The following is a 24,260-nucleotide window of genomic DNA, read 5'->3' on the forward strand; positions in this document are numbered from 1 at the left end:
CCTAAAAGTGGTACAATGGGTGAAAAGGTTGAAAAGCCCTGCTCTTTTGCACCTTCTGACAAGTAAAGTCAATTCACTCAACAACCGTGATACTAATTTAACAACTGCAGTGGTTCATTTAATAAATGCAGCAAGAAAAGTCATAAAATGGGGAAAACTCACTTAACAAATTTCTCAATTAGCAACATAAATTCTGGGCTCAATTGTGGTTATAAGTCGAGGACTACCTGTAATAGGGACTTTAGGCAACGACATGAACCATCAAGTAACAAGATATGTCACTTTTAAAATACTGTCATCTAACAAATTTGGAATTTTTACTTTGAAAACTTCTTACCTGTTCCTGCAAACCATGGTTCTTCTCCTGTAACTGATTTAGAACTGCTGTTTCTCCTTCACCAGCTTGAATTTTTGCATACAAGTCTTCCCTTTCTTTTTCTAGCAGAGAAATATTCTCCTTACTCTTTTGTAGCAGGGCTTCAAGGTTTTGGATTTTTTGATCTTTATCACCAATCTGACGTAGAACTTGCTCTAAATCATTCTTGGAAAGGAAGAATACAATAGCTACATTTATCTAGGAACACTATATTTAAGAGCTCCTGGCCCCCTTTTTAACAAAAGCAACTTGAAGCCATTTTTATTCTTCATGTAATTAAACAGAAAGCTGAATCATGAAAGTTAAAAAGTACAATCACAATAAAATGTTTGGAACGTAGAACATACAAGAGAAAATTAGTTTGTTTAAAATATAAAGGGTTTTATTCATTTTTCAGAAAAAACGGAGAAGAAAAAGAAAAAAGAAATGATATATCTCTAAAGCCTATACCAATGAATTAATAGTATCTGCCACAAATCGTTACTATCAAATATCAATGATAAAGTGCTACATATTATGAAAGATATAGATTTGAAGGTCAATTCCTACTTTGAAAAGAGCTTCAGAAATGCAGTCGCCAATAACAATGCTTCCAAACAAAAATATGCCAAATTCTGAGCCACTTGATATGTCATGCCATTAAAAAAATAGCATAACAGTCCATTTATAAATCATCAGAACTTGATTCTACCAAGCTCCTTATCTTGTAGTAGTAACTATAACCTGCATTTCAACAAAAATATTTCTTCTTGTGGCACAGGGCTCCCCAACTCCCTGGCCACAGCCCATTGAGCCTTTTGGAATTGGGGAGTGGGAGTGGTGGGCACATGTGCACATCCCTACTTGCGCAAGTAGCGAACAAGCGCATGTGGGCACTCAATATGCGCAAGTGGCGGGCAGGCGCGCCCAACACTCACTCAAATGGAACTGCGTGCACGTGTGTACTTGTCCGCCACTCATGCGGAACCATCCCCTCTCCCCTCCCTGCTGATCTGCAAGGTGAAAAGCTTGGAAAACTCTGCTATAGCACACTAGCAATATGTAGGGCTTTTTTCTCGGCAGCAAAATTCTCTTACCTGGGCTTCTCGAAGTTTTGCTGTCGTACTTTGCTGGAGATTCTGCTGCTCTTGATGCTGCTGCTTCATTTTGTCTAATTGATGTTGTAATTCAGTTGTATTTGCCGCTTTTTCCTTTAGCTTAGAAAAATAGTCACAGACTGTTGACTGAAAACTGACAAGCACAATTTAGTAGTTTAATAGTTTATAATTTACTCTAATACTGAAGTATTTTACATCAGATGCCTTTTTATTAAATTAGAAGTCATGTGATATATTTGTCCTACAAGTAGTTTTTTTTAAAAAAAATCAGTCACTTGAACAACTTTTCCAACAAAATCAAAATGTTATAACAACATTATAACAGTAGGTGATTATTTCCTATATTAAATTAGGCATTTTTCATTAGGAAAGATGTATAAAAATGAAGTTCTGTTGTTTCTCATTATCAAATATTCTGAGAAAACTATAATTTTTAGATACCAATCATTAATTAGACAACAATAACAATAATCTTTATAATTCTTACACATACTCAGTTATAGCCAGGCAAAGGTTGGACCCAACCCTGAAAAAATCTTGAGAAACAGACATTAAGTACTCCTAGGATAATGATGACTACTCTGATCCATTATGCTTAATAAAGGATTAAGGAATTTTGGAAAGTACATTCAATTAAAGCAAGCAAAGGGGAAAAAACAGCATGCAAGATGGGATTTTTCTGGTTACTGATTACCAAAAACAAATTCAATTCGATCAAAATTATGTTCTGCATGTAATTCTTACCTGCTCTTCAGCACGTGAAAGTTTTAACTGAATGTCAGCCACTTGCTGTTCCTTTTCCATCAGCTTTTCACTAGATAGCTGCCTCTGCTCTTTTAGTCGGCCCTGTGCTTCCCCAAGTTGATGTTCTGTTTCCAGAAGCTTATTGTGTAACTGGAAATGAAAACAGGTCTCATTTTGATGAACGTGCCATGCTTTGGGTTTTTTTAAAAAAAAACTACTGTGCTTGCATACAAATGCTATCAACACATTCAGTCCTAAAGTAGACAGCCACACACAACGCAGGATGATTCAGTTCACGCTTCCCTTCCAATCACAAGTAGGCTGCACCTCAAATAATGAGAGCAGCCTTATATTTTGTTTTCCCAAATCAATCCACTGCAAAATAAAAGTCTCTTCACTAACGATTGCAGATAATCATTAAGGTCCACTGGTCTAGTCCAGATAGGTAGACAGATGTTTTTTCCATTTCCCAGTCTAGGCTAAGAAAGAATAACTGGACCAAACTCACACAGCTAGCTTTCATGCCCAAGAGTAAACTTAAACCTGGATGGTCCAGGACCTTAACCCACTATATATTGGCTCTATGTTATTTGTATAATACCAATATGTATATTTATTATAATACATTTATATGACTAGATTGTCTTAACTGACTTCAAACCACAGTACAGTCTGTTTTCTTCAAACAAGCAAGTTAAACATGCATATAACTACACTGAGAATAGGGGAGCAAGTAAACACAGTCTGCTATTCTATCACGAGATCACCCAAAACATACAAACTGTATGTGGAGCTTGATTAATTCAGCTGGAAAAGCACTAAACTGGAGAAAATAAAAGCTTTTCATGTAGAGCTCTCACAGGGTATGGAAGGGAAGAGATGAACATTACCCGAAAGGCTAGGAGGAAAAGATTAAGGGTTTTGGAGAGAGGGAAAAGCAGCTAGCTAGCAAACTAATTGCTGGGTTTATACAGTTTTGGCTTCTGAAAGAGCCGAAAATTCCAATGTGGAGTGAAGACCACTACAGGTTCTAAAATGATGGATCACTGAAGATGGAAAAGGACAAGGATTCAAGGCATGTCTAACTTATCAGAGGGAGAAATGGATCTGGGAAAGACCTAAGTTGATTCTGCTGGCCACAAGGTACTACCAGCTAATAGTGAATAATGTTCTTGCTTAACTTTAAGGGGGATCAATGTACACTTAAATATAGCTTAAATCAGGCAAAAACTAACATAGCAGAAAACTCCACAGGCAGGGAGAAAGTTAACTGCTAATTGGCAGAATAATTTTAGTCATAAAGTAATGTTCTGGTTTATTGCAGGTAAAGTGTCTTTGAAATCAAATGTAGAAGCAGAAGGGAGAAAAACTGTTTCTTCATCTGCTTAAGCTAAATGCTACTTTCAGGATAAGTTTGGTATGATACCAAGGTTCTAAGACCGTTTGAGTTATGTCATTAATTTAAAACAATGGTTTAGACAAGGTATTTGTATGCTGTAGTTGGTTGTTTAAAAAAAGTTTTAGTGCCATGAACTATGAAAAGAAGGGATGCGGTGGCTCAGTGGGTTAGGACGCTGAGCTTGTCGATCAGATGGTTGGCAGTTTGGCGGGTCAAATCCCAAGTGCCGCATAACAGAGTGAGCGTCTGTTACTTGTCCCAGCTTCTGCCAACCTAGTAGTTCGAAAGCACGTAAAAATGCAAGTAGAAAAATAGGGACCACTCCGGTGGGAAGGTAACAGCGTTCCATGCGCCTTTGGCGTCTAGTCATGCCGGCCACATGACCACGGAGACATCCTCAGACAACCGCTGGCTCTTGTTGGAAATGACTAGCACGCATGTGCGGGGGAACCTATACCTTTACCTTTATACTATGAAAAACGGTATAGGAATTCTTGGTCAACAAGTGAAATCAGGTTTTATAATTTATTTGCTTAAGAATGGACAAACTTAAATTTTACCTGATTGAGCTCATTTTGAAGAAGTAGGCTTCGCTGTTCTTTTTCTTCCCTTTGTTGCTGTAACTGCTTGTATTCTGCCTTAAGATGCTGGTTTTTGGCTTCAGCTTCTGACAATTCTTCCTTAAGTTTTTGACTTGCTTCTCCCTTTTCAGACAATTCTTTCTGCAATCTCTGTAATGAGTCCTCAGATGCAGAGAGTCTTGCCTGAAGTTGTTGACAGTCCAATTCCTTTTGATTAAGAGTTGCCTGCAGATTTCTTTTACCCAGTGATTCTTCATTTTGTCTTTCTTCTAACAGAATATATTCCAATTCTTTCTTTTTTAATTTTTCCACTAGACTCTAAAATTGAGTTATGGATACAACTGAGATTATATTCCATTAATTTTAAATAAAATAATAGCTGAATAAAAGTAAAAAATTATTTTAATATAAAAACATGCACTACTGAGGGACCCAAAATGTAGCTTTCCGTTATTTTTTTTGGTCATAAAACAATATTCTGAGTTTGGATTTTTATTATTATTCTACTATCAAGAAGGACCCTAAACTGAGAAGATGCAATCCCACTTTTCCTGTTGCTTGTAAACTCAGTTGCAGCCACAAAAGAGTATGTGTTTGCAAGTATATATAAGTATATAAATGCTGTAAGAATAGAAAGTATGATAACTGCTGCATTAGGATCAACTGAAAAATACTGCATGATCTAATAAAATAGTATTTCATATCAATCCAAGGTTCCTAAATGGCTAGCATCTCATGACTATTTTTTTTTCAAAATACATGAGTCCAAATCCAAGATCTTGGCTTAATTTTGTCATGTTAGAAGAGGTACAAGTCAATAACCTTAATAAGTAATCTCAGAGGCTTCATGATTTGTTTAACTAATAATACTTTACCTTTAGAACTGAACAAGAACATCAATCTATAGCTTTCAAAACACAAATAATAACTTTTACCTGATTTTTCTGTGCAAATTCATTAACTGAAGTTTGAAGTTTCTGGATCTCGTGTACATACGTAGCAACTTCCTGTGGTCCTTTAGCAAGTTCAGCATTTAACTTATTAATGGTACCCTATAGGGGGAGGATGAAAAAAAAAATGATTTATACTTTTAATTCAACAGGAATATATTCCCATAAAATAATTATAGACATCCACAACAAAAGTTAATGTGTCTTCAAAAAAATTAAAGTTATTTAACTGTATATTATACAAAGTATATACGGAAACATTGTTTTATATAAATTCTTCAAATATTACTAGTAAAAAAAGAAGGAATAATATTACGATTGGATCACAAAACCATGATTCCTGCGTTGTTTATGCTATCACTAAGAAAAGCTACACAAACAATGCAATTTTAACATTATGCCTAAGGATCAGTTACTTGTATTCTTGTCAGATTCAGAACTGAAGGGTTTCCTTTCCTCTATTTCAACTCAGAATGGCAGGAAAAATATGGTGGATGCCATCAGACAATTTCTACCAGTAATTTTCCTGATCCTAGTTATGACATAATTCTGAAACGTTATTTGTATCAAACATTTCGTGACTCTTATTAATAGTATTTTCTTTATAAAAACAAGCCGCCTGTTCTCTTAGAGAACTTTCAGGGTCCCTTCCAACTCTTGTTAATTCTGTTCTGGTATTCTGTGATCACGTGTATCCATCCCATCAAACCCAAAGTAAGTCTGGAATGGTATAGGACAGGGGTAGGCAACCTCGGCTCTTTTATGACTCATGGACTTCAACCTCTAGAAATCCTGAGCCTGCATAGCTGGCTCAGGAATTCTAGGAGTTGAAAGTCCATGAGTCATAAAAGAGCCAAGGTTGCCTACCCCTGGTATAGGATCTCCTGCCATGGGGAGAGCGTTGGACGAGAAGATCTCCAAGTTCCCTTACACACTTATTGTTCTATATTATATGTTTTAGACAAAGTCTCATTTTAAATTTTAAAGCTAACATTCTAGTTTTGTTCCACAGAAGGAAAAGGAAGATGTTAATAATGAATACATAAATAGGAATGTTTGAGTATATAAACAGAGTGTTTATGTAAACATATAAACAGAGATGTCTATACATGTCTGTATATGCAAACACCAGGTAAAAAACAATTATACAGATAGTCCTCAACCTACAACCACATTGAGCCCAAAAATTATGTTGCTAAGTGAGAAATTTGCTAAATGAGTTTTGTCCCATTTTATGACTTTTCTTGCAACATTTGTTAAGTGAATCACTGCAATTATTAAATTAGTAACATAGTTCTTAAGTGAATCTGGTTTTCCCATTGATTTTGCCTGTCAGAAGGTTGCAAAAGGGGATCACATGATCCTGGGACACTGTGACCATCATAAACATGAATCAGTTGCCAAATATCCAAATGTAAATCACTTGACCCTGGGGTTGCTGCAACGGTCATAGGTGTGAAAAATGGTCATAAGTCACTTTGTAACTTCGAATAGTCACTAAACGAAGTGTGGTTAGTTGAGGACTACCTGTACTGAATTTCTTAATGATAATAGGGGATTTCCTTGTATTTGGTATAAACTATTCTCATTATTTTGTACATCTTTTTACTTTAGATACTCATTGTTATAGAATAAATTCACTAGGACCTAAGAACTGGAACCTGCATCCTCTTACTGTTCCTTTCCATCTATTCTTATCTTTAAATGTTACTTTTTCATGAGTTCTGAAAATAAGGCTTGGAGAAACAAGTAGAGGCATTTAAAGCTGCACTTTATGCACAAAGCGTTATATGTGAGTGAATGTAGCATTTATTAAAAATTCAGTTTTGTAAGATACGTGAATCAAAACAGAAAAAAACCCCTCCTGTGCACCCTTCAGAAATCGTGGTAACTAGTCAACAAGTTATAGTTGTTCTGAGTGCTTAAATAAAATAAATATATTAGAGTAAAGCTAGTATATCAGAACATAATGAGCATAGCTTTATTTTAAAAGTAAATATTATACTTGGTGTTTGGTTGCAGGACAGGGGAAGAATATGATCAGTAGGCAGATCATGATTTAGGTAATTCATCTGACATTACTCCCATGAACTGCCCTACAATAATGGAAAAGTACCAGTAAGAAAAAACAAAGGGAGTTTTCTCTAAATCTGACAGTTATCATTATAACGTTCAAAGTGAATTCCTTCACTCTACAAGAAATTCACTCCTGACCATGACACAACTTCAAACATTAAAGACTCAATAAAATATAAGAGACTAGATCTTTGTGGCTTATTTAACTTGATTTCATATGAGCTTACCAAAGAGTGGGGCACAAAACTCCGTTTCTTCTTTTATTAAGGAAGAATGAACCTAAAAGGACATGTAAGGGCCAGGCTGTTACAACTGCTCTCACAAGCTACCTTTCTTAAACTACTGTCCTTCAGGCTTGTTCATATGCAATTTCTGTAAGGCTAGTTGGGAAATGCAATCTCTTGCCATGAGAAAATCGATATGCACTTTTGGATCAGACTATTTTTTCTGATTTTCTGGAACTATATTTATCCAGCATTTTGCAGAATTTACTTACTAAGGGATTTCTATTCCTTTTTGCCCTAAAAAAAAGAGTCCTGATGTGGTTCATGAAACCACCAAGCAAATAATAAAACAATTAAATCCAAAAAGAGCAGATCAGAATGTTTTGTTGCAAATTCATTAAGAACAGACAAAATACGGATACTGATACCAATCACATAAAATCACTGAAAACCTGGCTATTTTAATTGTGAGAATGGTTTGTAAAATAATTGCAAAAAAAAGGATTGGTGGCTTGTAAATATGTACACAAATTAGTTCCTGTCTGATTTGCTATTTGTTTGTAGTTATCTTTGAAAAGAGGTGTAAAGGTTAGAGAATTACCTCAAATTTAAAGACCTCCACAGAAAGCAGCCAAAAAAAAAGATGGATGAATGGAAAAGAAAACAATGATAAATGTTATTTCAACATTAGACAGAATGTTCACGGATCTCTCAAATCAGTAGCGTGATGCTGATAAACCATTCACATTTAATTGGGACAGACATCAATGATTTAAAAACCAATTTAGAAAAATCACAATTCTCAGCAGATTCTACCTTAAAACGGTTATGATCAAAAGAAGAAAAATATACAAGTGTTGCTTTGTGTTTTCCATCAGAAAACATTTGTCTTTGTGAGTGACTAAACCTAAAATCATAGGTAGAAGGGGCTTTCCCATCTTCTGCTTACCACAGGAATTCAAATTATAGCATCTCCTAGAGAACGCTGCCTAGCTTCTACTTGAACAAATACAGCAAAGGGGAACCCAACCTTAGGTAATGGTTTCAACGGCCTAATTGCTCTTATTGTTATTGTTTTTTTCTGACATTTAATCAGACCTATCCTGCCTGCTAATTTAAATCCAATATTTCACATCCTATACTCTGCAGTGATGGTAGAATGATCTTGGCACTCTTCTGCATGAAGAACGCTACTACATTCCCCACTCTCATTTCAAAGCTAAATATGCCCATCTCTTCCATCTATCTTCAGAGGACTTAGTTTCTCATCCACTGGACTAGTTCCTTAGCTGCATTAATTGACAGAAACACTTCTTTCAAGTAAATCACTTGGCTTTCCTTGATCTTCTCTTTGTATGGGCTGGAATCGGAACACTTGCTTACAAAGTCTGTATAGATCAGCTCACTCAGCCCACAGCTGTCTCCCTTCAGGTGTCTTTCTCATCATGTCAAGCAAGCTAAGGCTCAGTCTGGTAAGATTCTTCACCTCCTGAATCTGAGAACTCAGATTGATCCTTAATGGTTCCAATGATGCAGACGATGTCCGATTTCTCTTGCTTCCTGCAGATATTCTCATCCATTGACTTGTTCCTTTGTTTGACGATCCTCCTCCTAGAGTTGCTTTTTCTGTCACTTTTTATAGTAATGCCCTTTACTGGCTTCTGATGAATCTTCTTTCTTAGAATCTGAAAATTGGCTATCGCAGCTCCAATCCTCTAACTTTTTCATCAAGAGTTTCTAAAGTTTGCCACTTCTATGTTTCCATTTCCTCAGATGTTTGGAAGCATATAATGCTTAGACATGGCTGAGAAGCAGTTAAGAACCATTAATCCAAGTAAAGAGATTAATATTGAATTGACTGGGTATACACACTGCATTTAAACAGAATGTAGACTGATTCTGGCTTAGTAAGCTTTGTAACCCCAGTGATTTGCTTTTAAAGTTTACAGTAAGTGAATATAACCACTTTGGCTTATTTGGCAAGAACAGTTAAAAGAAACATGTTTTGTACAATCAAAAAGCCAAAAGAAACAACCAATTAGACACAATCTAATGATGCATCCACGAATAGCAAAAATATTTTACAAATACTGAATAAATAAGACAATGTATGCAGAACTCAAAATCTAGAAGGTTGAGTTATCTAAGCATTTTATGTAGCCTAACAACCCAATCAAGTATATCAAGCAGGATTATAATTTAATCATGTTACACTTAGAAACAATGCAATGTAATAAAGTATGTAGTTACTGGAATAAACACTGCTGAACTCAATATAGACAGTCCTCAACTTATGACAACTGGAACCAGAACTTCCATTGCTATACAAGGTGGTTATGCCTGATTTTATAACCTTATTGGTGATGTCATTAAGCAAGTCACTATGACCATTAAATTAATCACAGTTAAGTAAATCTGGCTTTCCCCATTGAGTTTACTTGTCAGAAAGCAGCTGGAAAGTTGCAAATGGCACACGTGACCCACGAGGCTGGAACAATTGGCAAGCATCCAAAATTTGATCACATGACAAGAGGATACTGTGACAGTCATAAATGTGAGATAAGGCATATTTTTGAGCATTACATTATTTTGGTCACTGTATGAATGGTCATAAGCCAAGGACTACAAATAAGATTGAATATTTTCATATTCATTACCTATAACAAAACTGTACACAAGAACTTATTACAGCTTATATGTGATGTTTCTAAGAAATAACTGTAATTTTTTTTTAAAAAAAGCATTTGAATGTTTGAGAATTAAAATTTTCTAAAGATATCTAATATCTCAGAAGGGTATGGCTGACTGATGAGAACAAATGAGTTTGAAATGGCCACATCTGTCTCCCTTTAATTCTTTGTTAGCAATAAAAAAATTACACAAATAATGAGTTGTCACAGTTGTGACTACAGCTTGTGGATGGCCTTAGGTTAGGCTGATACAGGCAATAATATTTGGCCCGTATTTGGGCCTTGCAAGGTATTCTAAAATACTTAACAAATAATTTTATATAGTTTTATAATTTTATATATAATTTTATATATTTTATATATATACACACACATACGCTATAAAGCATCACCTTATGATTATTTTGTCATTACAATCCTGTCTGACACAACAACAAAAAATGAATTCATGTATTTTAATGTGCAAAACTGTTTCACATTGATTTTGACAACAATGATCTTGTCAAAGTATTATCATAGATGGCTTCAGAACTTCAAAACAAAACATAAATTGAGTAAGATAAGTGAATTCTAAGACAGATTATTTATAAGCATGACGTTATCCCACCTTCTAACTGGTAGAGGTTTAATTAACCAATAAAAAAGTGAACGAGAACTGAAATGAAATGAAATGATCTTGAGAACATCCAAGGTAATACAAATTTATCATTATAGTATATCAGTGTTATAACTAGAGAATTTCCAAAGGGAAAAAAGTATTGTCTTGCAGCAAAGAGTTGTATTCTACCACCATTAAATGACTTTCAAATTTTTAATCATATAGCTTTCTACTAATATAATCACATTAAATTATAAAATTATGGCTCATATTCAAATGTTTTGACTAGATTCGTTACCTCTGCATTTGTATATTCTGCTCTCAAATGATTGCACTCATCTTTCAATTTCTCAGATTCTTTCTCACATTCCAAAGTCATCTTATCCATCAATGTTTGAACTTGGACTAATTCCTTCTTTAGAACCGCAACGTCTTCTACCCCAGGTCTTTGAAGCTTTAGAAAACAACAATATAAATATCAGTACTACAAAGTTCAAAATGAAATTATATTTTCAACATGGTTTATAAAATTACTGTGCAAAACAAGTGTGTGTGTGTGTGTGTGCGCGTGTGTGCGTGTGTGTGTGTGTCAGTGTGTAAATATATTTTCCATATTCCAAGTCTAGTCTTAAAGCTACTTAATTTTATGAAAGCTGTTACAGTATGCTCTAATACAGGGGTGTCAAACTGCCGGCCCACAGGCCAGTTGCATCATACAGATGCTGCGTCCACCCCGCCTCCGGCAATGCGAAAAAAGTCACGATACATCACAACACGTCACGTGAGGTGATGAGTTTGACACCCATGCCTTAATATAACTGAAATACATCTACTGTTGTAGTTCCAAAAAAAATTCTTAGCTTTCTGCAAATTTAATAATTTTTCTTGAATTTATTTTGTTTAAATACTATGTAGCTAAATCCACTTTTAACTACTTAGAGACATTCAACATAAATATTTTCAACAGTTGATTAATCAATTAATTATAGGGTTAGCAGACATTGAGAACACAATAACTTTTGAAAACCATAAGAGTATGCCCAAAGCACATATTGAGAAACATGAAGTAGTTGCCTCTTTTCCTAGAATTCCATAGCTGCTATACAAACTAGCGAAGAGACACAATTTAACAGTGTTCCCAATAGGTATTCTATGTATGCATAAGCACTCCAAAGTACATTATGGAATTAAACGGTTCCTTGTCCAGCTTTGACTGGAGCACCAATGACAGTCTTACATAAAGCAAAGGTCATTTATGTTCTGATCACTACCTGTATTATTGCAACACAAACTGGAGAACTATAAAGGCCCTTTACATGGACTTTCTTTTAATGACTATTCAAAAACTCCCATTGATGCAAAAAAGCAGCTGTCCACTTTACAATTGTGCTGCAAACCTAGATTGGTTACTAAAAGGTTTCCAGGTTCAATTTAAAGTGCTGGTTTGATCTAGAAAGTCTTATGTGTGTTAAGATCTCTTGCAATTAGAATTAACCTGTCTAAAACTTACAACCAGGAAAAGTTATAGTCATTTACTCTTGTGAAATTAGGAGCACTTAAGACAGGAGAAGATATTTTTCCATTACTCTATAGCAGGCATGTCAAACTGCCAGCCCACGGGCCAGATGCGTCACAATGAAACGTCGCGCAATGTCACATAGCACCACAAGTTTGACATGCCTGCTCTATAACATCTACTGTATTATGGAACATACACTTTTCCTGTATGTTTGACTTGCCCCAGTGGAAGCAACTGAAGGTAGGCCTCTTTGGAGAGCTTTTTTAACTTGATTTTTCAAATTAGTTAAAATGATGCTATCTGGTCATTTTTCCCCCTCCATTTTTAGCTTATACGTTGGTATGGTTTTGATTGTTTTTTATGTATACTCCATGTTTGATCATTTATTTGTCATTAAGTTGATGCTGACTCTTAACAATTACATATCGTATATACTGTGGACATTTTATCTTTTATTCTGGATATTTAATATATATTTGTAATCCTGTCGAGAATCTTTGAATGTAAATCTCTACATCAGGGGTGTCAAACTCAATTTCATTGAGGGCCGCATCAGCATTGCGGTTGCCCTCAAGGGACCGGGTGGGTATGGCCAGGGTGGGCGTGGCTAGAGAGCATATGGCCTACTGGGTGGGCATGGCCAACTCTACATCATTCGCATCAAGGGTGCCTATGGGGGTCTGGGCAGGAGTGGGACAGATCTGAGGGTCTCTGGCAGAAGGAGGGTCTCTGGGCCAGAGCCAAGGCAGTGGGGGCTGTTCCCTCACTGTTTCCAGGATGGCTTCGCGGGCCACATGAAACCACTTTGCGGGCCGGATCCGGCCCCCAGGCCTTGTGTTTGACATGTCTGCTCTACATGGTCCTGATATTTAATTTCTGTATCTTAAAATAGTTTCCTCAGTAGGAATGAACTTTGTAATTTATAAAATGTGCACAAATATAAAAATAGCATAATTTATAAAAATGCACATATTGCAAATTAACTCTAATAGCAATAATTAAGAATGAGAATGAATAAAGAATTGTCTAGTGACAGCAAACTACTATTGCCACGATAAAAAGGAAAAACATGACAATGAATGGAAAACAAAGGATATTTCAAATTAAAGTATTTATTTTTAGCAAGGGAAAGAAACATATCCATTAAAGTAGCATAGAAGTTGATTCTTTATGTTGCACCAGAAATAAATCACTATAAAAATAAATATCAACCTTTTTTAAAGATCTGTAATTAAAATGATCAAGCTGTAGAAATCATCCCCTTTCAATTAGACAAGGCATGATAAAACATGACCACAAGAATTACCAGCTCTGTGTTTAAATCTTCACATACACCTTTTTGCTTCTGTAACTCTTGTGTCAAATTAGTCACTTTCTGTTCTGCAAGTTCTCGAAGACTTGTTTCTTCATCATATTTGGCTTTAAGTTCTGTTGTAGAGAAAGATTTTTAAAAAGGCTTTCCTTCAATTTAAACAAGAAGTCGACACTGTATTATGCAATAAGTAGTGGACAACTTACCCACAATCTCAGTGGCCAGTTGTGTTGCTTTCTGTTCAAATAAGTCTTTCATTTGTTTAATATTAAATTTTTCTACTTGACTATCTTCTAACTGCTGTTCTAAAGATTCCAACTCTAAAATAAAAAGTATGATTACTAGGTGAAACTAAAATATTTTATAAAAACACATACTTTTAATCAAGATGAATACTGTAAAAATTTTCCTGAATTCTGTCCTGCCTCCTGTATTTATTACTACTTAGAACCCACCCTCAGGAAAAGGAAACAAATTAGCAAAATAATCAAATGATAATAATCGAAGCCAAAATTGGTGTCAATCGAATGAGGTCAAAACTTCACTGAAACACAGATTTAACTAATTTCCAGAATGACAGCAAAATGAAGATTGCACGTGTGGTACTTCCGAGGGGGGAATTATTCCACAAAATGGGGACTATATAGAAGACCTAGCATCTCATCCACACCTCAGGTCTCTCAGGGGGAGATTGCCAGATCAGGCAATCTGGCAAGATATTAGCGGATATATCTTTCTGTAGGGCTTTAAAGGGAATGACCAAAGCAGGGCGACCTTGGGTCAATCATTCTTTCTCAGCCATAGTCAATATCAGGCTCTGCAGCAAGCCAGCTGAGAAAGACAAAGAAAAGCCCTGTCACATCATGCATGGATAGCTTTGCTGTATGAAGTAGCAATCACAGCACAAAAAGAACTGGACTCCGCAACCAAACAGGATAAACACTAAGAAAAACAACAATACATTAATTATGATGCACCAATTGCTTTACAATTATCTGATCTGATAAAAATAGCAATCGCGATGCTAGTACTCAGTAAAAAGGTAACTGAAATCCTTATTTTAACAACATCAATTAGAAATAACTTCTACAACAGATAAGCTTTAAGATCAAATTTGCTCAATAAAAAGATTCCTTATAAAACATAGAATTATTACATGAATTACTACATGAAAAAAGAATCTTCAACATTTTAAATTATTTAAAGACTGCATTTCAAACTGAGGTATTTACAATCAATCAATAAATTATTTTATGGATAAACACTTCTTTAATGAGATATAGATAAGGAAATCATTTTTCTGGACAACTGTTTCATAATTTCATTTTTAAAAAATTGTCACCTGTAGAAGCAGCAGTTGCCAGACCATCAGGTTTGGATTCCTAGGAAGGAAGGAAGGAAGGAAGGAAGGAAGGAAGGAAGGAAGGAAGGAAGGAAGGAAGGAAGGAAGGAAGGAAGGAAGGTAGGTAGGTTGGTTATGAGTCTTCACTTTGTGTTACAAGTTTGTAACTATTTGCTAAATTACAGTAGAAAATAAAAATATAAAGATCTTAAATCAAGTTTTATGATTGAGAATTCCTGTACTTGAGCACATCACCAAGAGTGTCAGATCCTCTATTAACTAACATTACTATAAGGACTCATCGTGTGTTGGAAGCTATAATTCATAATGCTGTTTCAGACTGAATCCATTAAAATAAATGAAAACATGTGCAATAAATCACACTTATGTATTGCAAATTGCTTTATCTAGGAATGAATTACAAGTGTTTTTTCCCACCAAACAATTTTCATTATGACATCCCAATGGCAGTTTATATTAACAAATCTGTTTTTAAAGGTGTTTTTTTTTTAAAAAAAATCCTCCATTCACTGTGTTAGCAATTAATACAAAGATTAAAGGTAAAGTTAAAGATTTCCCCTGTCCAGTCGTGTCTGACTCTAGTGGGTGGTGCTCATCTCTCTTTTTTAGCCAAGGGAGCCAGAGTTGTCCAAAGGCATTTCTGTGGTTATGTGGCCTACATGACTATATGCCAAGGTGCACAGAACGCTGTTCTCTTCCCACCGAAGTGGTACCCATTTATCTACTCACATTTGCATGCTTTCAAACTGCTAGGTGGGCAGGAGCTGGGGCAAGTAATGGGAGCTCAACCCATCACACAGCATTCAGGTTTCAAACCTGAGCTGTCCAGCTTTCCAGTTGACAAGCTCAGTGTCTTCAACCACTGAGCCATCACACCCCCTTACAAAGAAGATTAGCACAATTAAAACTAATTCAGGCCACGTGCCTTACAAAATAGGTAATGATATTCATTTCAAGTTTGATAAAAAAAATTGCTTGTGGAAAGCTTGCTTCAAACATTTTAAAATAATTACTTGCTGCCTCTGCCCATGAACTTTTTCTAATTCTTTCTTCAGCTCTTCAGAGTACCATCGTTCTTCCTGTAGAAAGACAGTTAAAAGAATGGTACAACCTTGGGATTTTGATAACACTACGGTGTACTTTGTAAATTGAAATAAAAAGCTGAATACATAAATAATGCACTCTTCCAACCTTAAGTGAAGCTTGCAGGTCTTGAACTTCTCGCCTCAATAAAGTTATGTCATCACTGAATTCAATCCATATTAAAAAGAAGGAAATATATATACTTAAATATTTTAAAAATAACTGCAATTAAATTCAATTTATTTCAATATATTTAAACATATTTTTATTAATTTTAAAAAAATAAAATAAATTTGTCCTCATATTAATCAGCAAACAAACATTAAAACAATTGAGACATATGTAGCATAGTCTTAAGCATGTTCCCTGAGAGATAAATCACAATAACTCTAATGAAACTTACTTCCTAATTAAATAAGACTTGGTCTTAGATGCATGGTTTCATTCTTTTATATTCCCATACTTTTAATTTAAATTTAATTAATTTAGTGAAATTAATATTTCAGTGGCATCAAAATATTTAATCCTCTTTCATTTTTATAAATTAAAACATAATTCTGAGGCCTAGCAAAACAAAAAGGGTTTAACTATCTTCATAAGACAAATCTAAGGTAAATCGAAACCAAGGTGCTATTCAATCTACCATATAGTTTAAAGATAAATGCTTTTAGTATTAGCAAACTTATTTTCATTGAATGTATTTTTCTATTACAAGGTAATATATTTCACAATATCATCCAATATTCAGATTAACCACTGATTAAAATGAAATTACAATAAATTATTATTCAATATATAATAAAAAGAAATAAACCAGTATTTATAAGCACCTTTTGGGACTCATGTTAGATTCTCCTGCATGACTTGCATCAATACCAGAATCATGAACTGCTTCATAGTGTTTAAAAAGTTCTTCAGCTGATCCATGAGATTTCATACAAAGAGGACAAATAAATCCCTAAAGTGCAAACAAATAATAATATTTAACAATATAAATATTTAACTGTTGGCTCTTGTATATATTAACAGGTAATTAGAAAACATCATAACAATTTAATTTAGTGTATGAAAATGAATACTACCATATTATAGAAGGAATTGTGGTTAAATTTTCTTTAGAGAAGCCTTAAATGCTATTTTGTAATGTAATTAATTGCAAGAACAAATGCCAGCATTGTGTTTGAACTACTCATCAAAGTTGCTAACAACATGGCTTGATCTGCATGTACAATAATAAAGAATTCTAATGGACAAATGGACAAACTTTCTGGTATACATGGCCTGATCATTTAGTTAATATTATGTACAAAACAGCTCTCTTAAACCAGAATTATAATTTAGATTTAGATTTTGAATTTCATGTACAACTCTAGCTTGGAGACAGAGTAAATAAAATATTAATCACTGGACATAATATTAAACAACTTCTGGGATACCATGTCATTCCCACCATCAGGTGGAAGTGAGTGGACAGTGTACATCAATTCATTCATTGAAGTACCATTCAACTCAATGGTAAACATCACAGTTAAATACTTCAAATTTTGGAACATTTACATACAATAGTGTATGTCAAAATATATCTAAATATATGTGTAGGTATGTGTGTGTATGTTTATATGTGTGTATGTTATTTGATGATATGTAAACAATAGTAGCAGTAGTCCTCAAATTACAACAGTTCATTTAGTGACCATTCAAAGTTATAATGACACTGAAAAAAGTGACTTAAAATCGTTTTTCATACTTACAACCATTGCAGCATCCCCAAGGTCAAGTGATCAAAATTCATACACTTGGCAACTGACTCATATTTATGATGGTTGCAGTGACCCAGTGTCAACTGATCCCATTTTGCTGACAAGAAAAGTCACTGAGGAATCCAGATTCATTTAACAACCGCGTTACTAGCTTAATAACTGTAGTGATTCACTTAACAATTCTGGCAAGAAAAGTCATAAAATGGGGCATAACTCGCTTAACAAATGTTTCACTTAGCAACAAAAATTTGAGGCTCAATTGTGGTTGTAAGCTGAGGACTACCTTTATATAAGCTTATAACGTAACATTTTGATTACAGATCCTAACTTGAATACATGGAATAAAAATGAGCTGTTGTTGCATTTGTGGCATACCAGCCAAAATGTGTCAAACTGATTGATACTGTCCTTATCATTATGAGAGGATGCTTATAGGTAAAGCATATACAATAATGGCTATTAACCTAGCATACACATTTTTTATCTTATTAACAAACATTATATGAGTCCTACCCAAAGCTATGTATGGATAGCAGATGTCAAGATCTATTACTATTTGGTATTACTTGGCATGCAAAGGATTGCAACTTATGTAAAATAATGTAAAAGAAATACATGGTAAAAAGTATGAATTAATGAATGATATGAGTAACTGTGATATCCTAAAAAGATGTACTAAAGCTATGCATTGTTTCAAACCAGTAGGACTCTAGGCTGCTTTCAGTACAAACAGCTCTCTTTGTTTTGTATAAAACAAAATAAAATAAAAGTAATAATAAAATTAGTATAGTCTTGATACAAAGCACACCAGATTTAACTGTGGTTGAAAAGAAGAAAATGTGGATAACTGATGTAGCAATACTAGGAGATAAGAGATTAGCAGGCAAAAAGAAATGAGAAAAATCACAAGGTATCAAGATTTGAAAATAAAAACCAGCCGTAATGGCTCCCAGTGGTTATTGGCTAACTGGATGTCATACCAAAAATCTTGCACAGCACTTAGAAACTTTGCATGACAAAACTTCTATCTGTCATTAACAAATGGCCGTGCTGATTAGATCAGCACATAAACTATGCTCATTCATTATATTATCTTAAGTTCTTGGGAATAACTTGATGTATACAAAGACGAACACCAGCTAAATAACTGGCTACTATGGTTTCACATTTTTGTGTATATAATAAAATATTATTATTAATAATAAATATCTCTGCCTTACATCATTGACAAAGAAATTGTGAAAGGGTCTCCAAAAAAAGCCTTTACAACAGTGGTCCCCCCCTTTCTGGCTTGGCGGCCCAGTGGAGGAGGGAGAGGGGATGGTTGCGGTAGGCTTGCGCAACCCAGTTCGGGCCATGGCCAGGGGTTTGAGGACCCCTGCTTTAAAGTTTGCAGAATGACACAAAAATTGAGTTATTCTCGCCTTGGAGGTTAAGCCAGATCATAGAAGTAATGCTTTACACCACAGGTGTAAAACTCATCGCGTCACATGATGTGTCACAACGTATCATGACTTTTTTCGCATTGCCAGAGCTGGGGTGGGCGTGGCCTCTGCATGGTACAATCGGCCCGTGGGCCAGCAGTTTGACACCCCTGCTTTACACTCTTTGACAACTGAAAATCACAATCAAGGTTGTAATCCTATATACTCTTATAGGAAATAATGAGCTAAACAATATCAAACTTTACACTCCACAGTAAAGTAATGAATAATATAGAAACTCTAATAGTCTCTGCATATTGAAAAAAATGAGACAGAAGTAATCAAATAAGGCATTTAATGCTAGATACCGGATCTTTTATCATACAATAAAGACCATCAGGTATGACTTTTAAATAGTTCTACCTTGCGCAGTAGTAAAATCAAGCTACATTTTTTCCAAACAATCTGCTTATATTCTTTTGTACTGTTTCAAACAATTTCACACAAATTTGAAATGCTATTTGAAAAAAAGAGTTTTTTATAAATTACACAAACTATTGCTCATACTACAGATATAGAAAAATGTAAGTACAAGTAAGTCAGAAGAAAATTATTACCTCAAGCTGAGTTTTACATAAACAAAATAAAAAAATATTATGTTCTATTTTTAAAGGCCAAGTTTTAAAGCTACACCTATTCTACATAATATAGCAATGAACAAGAAATAATACAAGATGCTTATAATCTATACACAATGTAGCTTTCACTTTCTATGACAGAGAAAGTGTCACCTTATGACACATAAGGCTTATGTGTTCCTATCACAGATACTTTGCAGAAAAGCTAAATTTAAAATCAAGCTACTGGAGACCAACAGACCCAGTCAGGAGGTCTCAAATGGGGAATTAGCATCAATACACAAATACACAAGATATACAGATACACAAGAGAGCAAGGTCTGATCTCCCAAATGTCTTTGAGCCTTTATCTAGTCTTTCCCAGGCCAACATGCCAAAATGGACAGATTCCTATCAAACTGTTACAGAAAATAAAGTAACTATCTTGAACTGTATGTGTGTGGGTATGTGTGTTCATGCCTGACACAAGCATCCAGAAAGGAACAGGATCCCATAAGCAAATAAATACCACAGCACTACAAGGCAATTCATAAAGCATCTGTGTTCTTTTTTTTTCCTAGCCCAATGTTTTCATTCTAGTACTATTCAGACATTATCAGTGCTATAATACCCATTTTATACACACTGGACAAAAGAAGCCTTCTGAAACAGTTGTTTTAAGTATTAATTTAAAATGGTAAGTAAACTAAATACAGTATATTTTATAATGAGTACCACCATTTAAAATAATATTAATGTTTCCTAATGTTTTGAATACATTTTTAAAATTTCTTAATTAATCTATTAGTGAAATGTCTATGCAGGCAAACAGAAATATACCATCGGACATAGCTTCTGAAGAAGCTGAATCTTTCAAAGTCCATGGCTACATTAATACTTCAAAGTGAGGTGACTGCCTTTGTGAAGCAGATTAATACTTAAAATATTATTTTTCACTATTGATATAAGAAGAGTGGAAAGCAGACATGTTTTTGGCAACATTGCTATGAATGGATTATTTATTTTAAAGAGCAATTATTTCCTTCTAGAATATCATTCCATGTATCATTATGGGTATCTCTATTTTTTGCTATATATGCCATTGACCTTGGCAATCATGCTCAGATGTTCCATTTAATTTTATTTAATCTAGCAAATCTATATAGTTTCCAGACATTCAGACCAGAAGACAGATATATTTGATGCTGAAAATATGCAAAATTTTCTGACATCTCTTATGTAAAACGGTATTTCATTTTGATTCCTTCTACTTCTAGTTCTCAGGCTTAATCTACCAAAAACTAATTACAACGTAAATATGTCAAATGCAGGATTAAATGCCATAAAAATCAATATTTATGCAATATTGTAAGATTACAAAACCACTTGAGTTACATCCTGAAATAATAAATTCATACATTCTTGCAATATAGTACCTCTGAAGTACTCTCATTGTTGATATCCACTGCATTTCCAGGGACTGCGGATGAATCAGAATCAGAGCTCTGAGATCCAACTCTGCCTGGAGTCTGAAAAAAAGAGAAAATATATTATCTCTGTCAAGCTGTCTTGCTCTGGGGACTACTGGCAGCAGTAAATTTACTCCCATGGATACTTCTATGATTAGGATTATTCACAAGTATAGGAAGTAGCATTGTACTGACAATTAATTCTTATAGAAGAAGCCAAATAAAATAACTTTCTTAATGCAGAGTTGCAAATTTTCAATTAAAGAAGGCATACAACAAAAATATCCCCTACCAATAACTGCGTCTCTTCGCATATATTTTCCTACAGGATAATTCTGTATGACTGTGGTGTGAATGTACAGATATACCATACAGTGTGAATCTTAGGTTTAAGACAACAACTTTCTTTGACTACTTGCTTATCTAAATATTCCAAGTTGCATTTTTAAATACATATGCTGAAAATTGAACTTGTTTAAAATAAACACTTTTCAACATTCAGATCTTCCACCTATCCTCCAGATTTATCATATATTGTCAGATACAATATAGTCTATATTTTAACAATCAATTAACAGAAAGTAAAGCTGACTACAGACACTACTCTACTTACAAACTTTCAAATTATTGTATGAACTTTCATCAACATAAACAAACTTATCCACAACTCCTAACTAGGCCCCAGAAGTGAGGAGAAGGTACAAAAGGATTAGTCTACAGTGCACCATATATGTATGGGACTTTCCCCTGCCTTCTGTTCACATACTGTTCGCTGATCTGCACATATACCGCTCACTGACACTTATGTAAGAACTCTAGTGCTATTATTTTTATGCTTGTTAGGTCTTATAAACAAACTGGATTTCTGAATAACCTTTCGGAATGTAACCTGTCCGTAAAGGAATGTCTATAAAGTAAAATATGTATCTGAGTCTTCAAGAAAGGTTTAATGAATAAACAAAATAACTGCAAAGATTCCATGGCAGAAGAAATAATGGAAAAAGAAACCCTAAATAGTTGGATTTTAAAACTAAAAGTACAATTATAAATAAGCAGGGCTTTTTTTCTCATAGAACGCTCAGAACGGAGTTCTGGCGCCTTTTTTGAATGGAACCTTGTAGGGTAGGCAAGGCAGGTTGTATGACGTGTGAGTTCCGGCACCTTTTTCTTTTACAAAAAAGCACTGTAAATAAGTCTAATGAGAAAATGGAGGACAGCAGAAATGGCCAATATGGCTATATAAAGAGTCCTATGAAGATATGACCAAACCTCCTTCAACAAGAGTATATTCCACCACGTAAATATGAAGAAAAGGATGGAAGAACAGTATTGAAACTTGAGTCATAGAAATATATCAAGGAATATATATTTAGTTTTAAAAGATTTACATCTCCAGGCTCAAATGAATTTGTTGATGGCTTGAACTTTTATGTATTATATTTGAGAAATCCTGGAGAATAGCTGATATGCCAGATGCTCCTCACCATCATCATTTTAGCCATTCTATATCCATTGAAAGATGAAGGCCTCTTACTCACGTTTCCAACCAATATGGTCCTGAGCTTTCTTTTGTCAATTGGACCGCAACACTTGTTGATGTCGTCAATCCATCTTGTTTTAGGTCTCTATTATGGACACTTTTTATCAAGTGGGATCCATTCTATGATTGCCTTGGTCCACCTGCCATCAGTTCTTCTTGCTACGTGAACAGCCCATCCCATTTCAATTCATTTAGTCTCTTGATGATATCATATCATATATGATATTGTTAAAGGTACATGTACTTCTATTTTGCCATCAACGTTAATGTCTATCTGAACAGGACCATCTCAGGAAATACGTACAATACCAGAAGTTACGTGAACCAAATGTCCAACAGCGCCTACAATTGTACAGAGACCTAATCTGCTGTGTCTGTCTAATTCACCGTAAGCCACCAGTCTCATCAAACAAGTGACTCTAGAAAGGCAAGGAACAGCCAACACCCTCAACAGAAACAGCCCAACCGCTGTTAACGTTGCCAGGCCTTCAGCAACACTCACAGCACCGAGCCCGGAGGCTCCCTCGAAGTCCGCATCCTCCACAGACAAAAAAAAAAAGTCCCTTCCCATCTTCCTTTCACTCTCCCCGTTTTCCCCTATCCAAGATGGAGTCCCACAACTTCTCCCGCCCGCCTCTCTAGCCCCAGTTTATGGACAATCCCATGAGATGCCGAATGTCGCCCGCCCTCCAACCCACAACTCCACGCCTCTCTTGCCACACCAGTCTCGCCTTCCCGTCCCCGAGAGACTCTTTGCTCTCAAGGCTTCTCTCCCACCCTCGGCCACCAAGAGCCAGGAAGGGAAAAAAAAAAGGCCTAACAGAGAAGGCGCCCAGGGCCAGAAAACAGGGTAATCGGAAGACCAGCGCTGCTGCTCGCTGGGAAGAGAGGGAGAGGCCAGCCTCAGAGGCCTTGAGGAAATCAGACAGGCGGCTGGGCATCAAAGCGCTCACTCGGGTGCTGGGCCGGCTGCAATTAAGTGCAGCGGCGCCGCACCGCCCCAGGCAGCCAACCCGGGCGCTGCAACTGGGAGCCCGGAGCCCCGCCGGCGCCTCCGCGCTGCCCCCTTACCCTCTGTAAAATCCTCCTCAGCATCGCGGCAGAGGTCACGTCCCTCCAGGGAGCGACGACTCCAGGCTCACCGCGGCCTCCCCAGAACCATCTCCAAATCTCGGGCTTCCCCCGCCCTGCCACTCGCTCCGGCCCAACCCGTTCCGCCGCTCCTTGACAGCGGGGAAAGGCGCCGCCAGGAGTAGGGCGGGGAGAGAGGGGCGGCCGGAGCCGCGAAGGAGGAGGCGGGCTGTCCGCCCTTCTTTCTTCGGCTTGGGACTGGCGGAGGTGGGGCTTCGCGCCGTCTGACAGAGAGGCGGAGCTGTCGTCGGAGCGCGTTTGAGGCTGGTCGGAGGAGCTAGGAGGCCGAAGGTGGGCGGGCGGGCGG

General features: G+C 35.9%; 1 protein-coding gene across 1 annotated transcript in view; it reads right to left on the minus strand.

Annotated features, from left to right (window-relative positions):
• EEA1 (early endosome antigen 1) overlaps positions 1 to 24,043 on the minus strand; it is a 53,903-nt gene extending 29,860 nt beyond the window's left edge. Inside the window, exons 1-14 of the mRNA XM_083365483.1 lie at positions 23,894 to 24,043; positions 21,250 to 21,342; positions 16,843 to 16,970; positions 16,121 to 16,175; positions 15,943 to 16,008; positions 14,909 to 14,948; positions 13,773 to 13,886; positions 13,561 to 13,682; positions 11,034 to 11,189; positions 5,133 to 5,249; positions 4,177 to 4,515; positions 2,218 to 2,367; positions 1,453 to 1,572; positions 338 to 541 (exon numbers count right to left, since the gene is read on the minus strand). Of these exons, the coding sequence (XP_083221609.1) occupies positions 338 to 541; positions 1,453 to 1,572; positions 2,218 to 2,367; positions 4,177 to 4,515; positions 5,133 to 5,249; positions 11,034 to 11,189; positions 13,561 to 13,682; positions 13,773 to 13,886; positions 14,909 to 14,948; positions 15,943 to 16,008; positions 16,121 to 16,175; positions 16,843 to 16,970; positions 21,250 to 21,342; positions 23,894 to 23,917 (1,728 nt within the window). The 5' untranslated portion in view covers positions 23,918 to 24,043. The remainder of the gene's footprint in view (positions 1 to 337; positions 542 to 1,452; positions 1,573 to 2,217; positions 2,368 to 4,176; positions 4,516 to 5,132; positions 5,250 to 11,033; positions 11,190 to 13,560; positions 13,683 to 13,772; positions 13,887 to 14,908; positions 14,949 to 15,942; positions 16,009 to 16,120; positions 16,176 to 16,842; positions 16,971 to 21,249; positions 21,343 to 23,893) is intronic.
• Between the last annotated feature and the right edge of the window lie 217 nt (positions 24,044 to 24,260).

The sequence above is a fragment of the Vipera ursinii genome (assembly GCF_947247035.1).
Source record: "Vipera ursinii genome assembly, chromosome: 6".
Taxonomy (NCBI): domain Eukaryota; kingdom Metazoa; phylum Chordata; class Lepidosauria; order Squamata; family Viperidae; genus Vipera; species Vipera ursinii.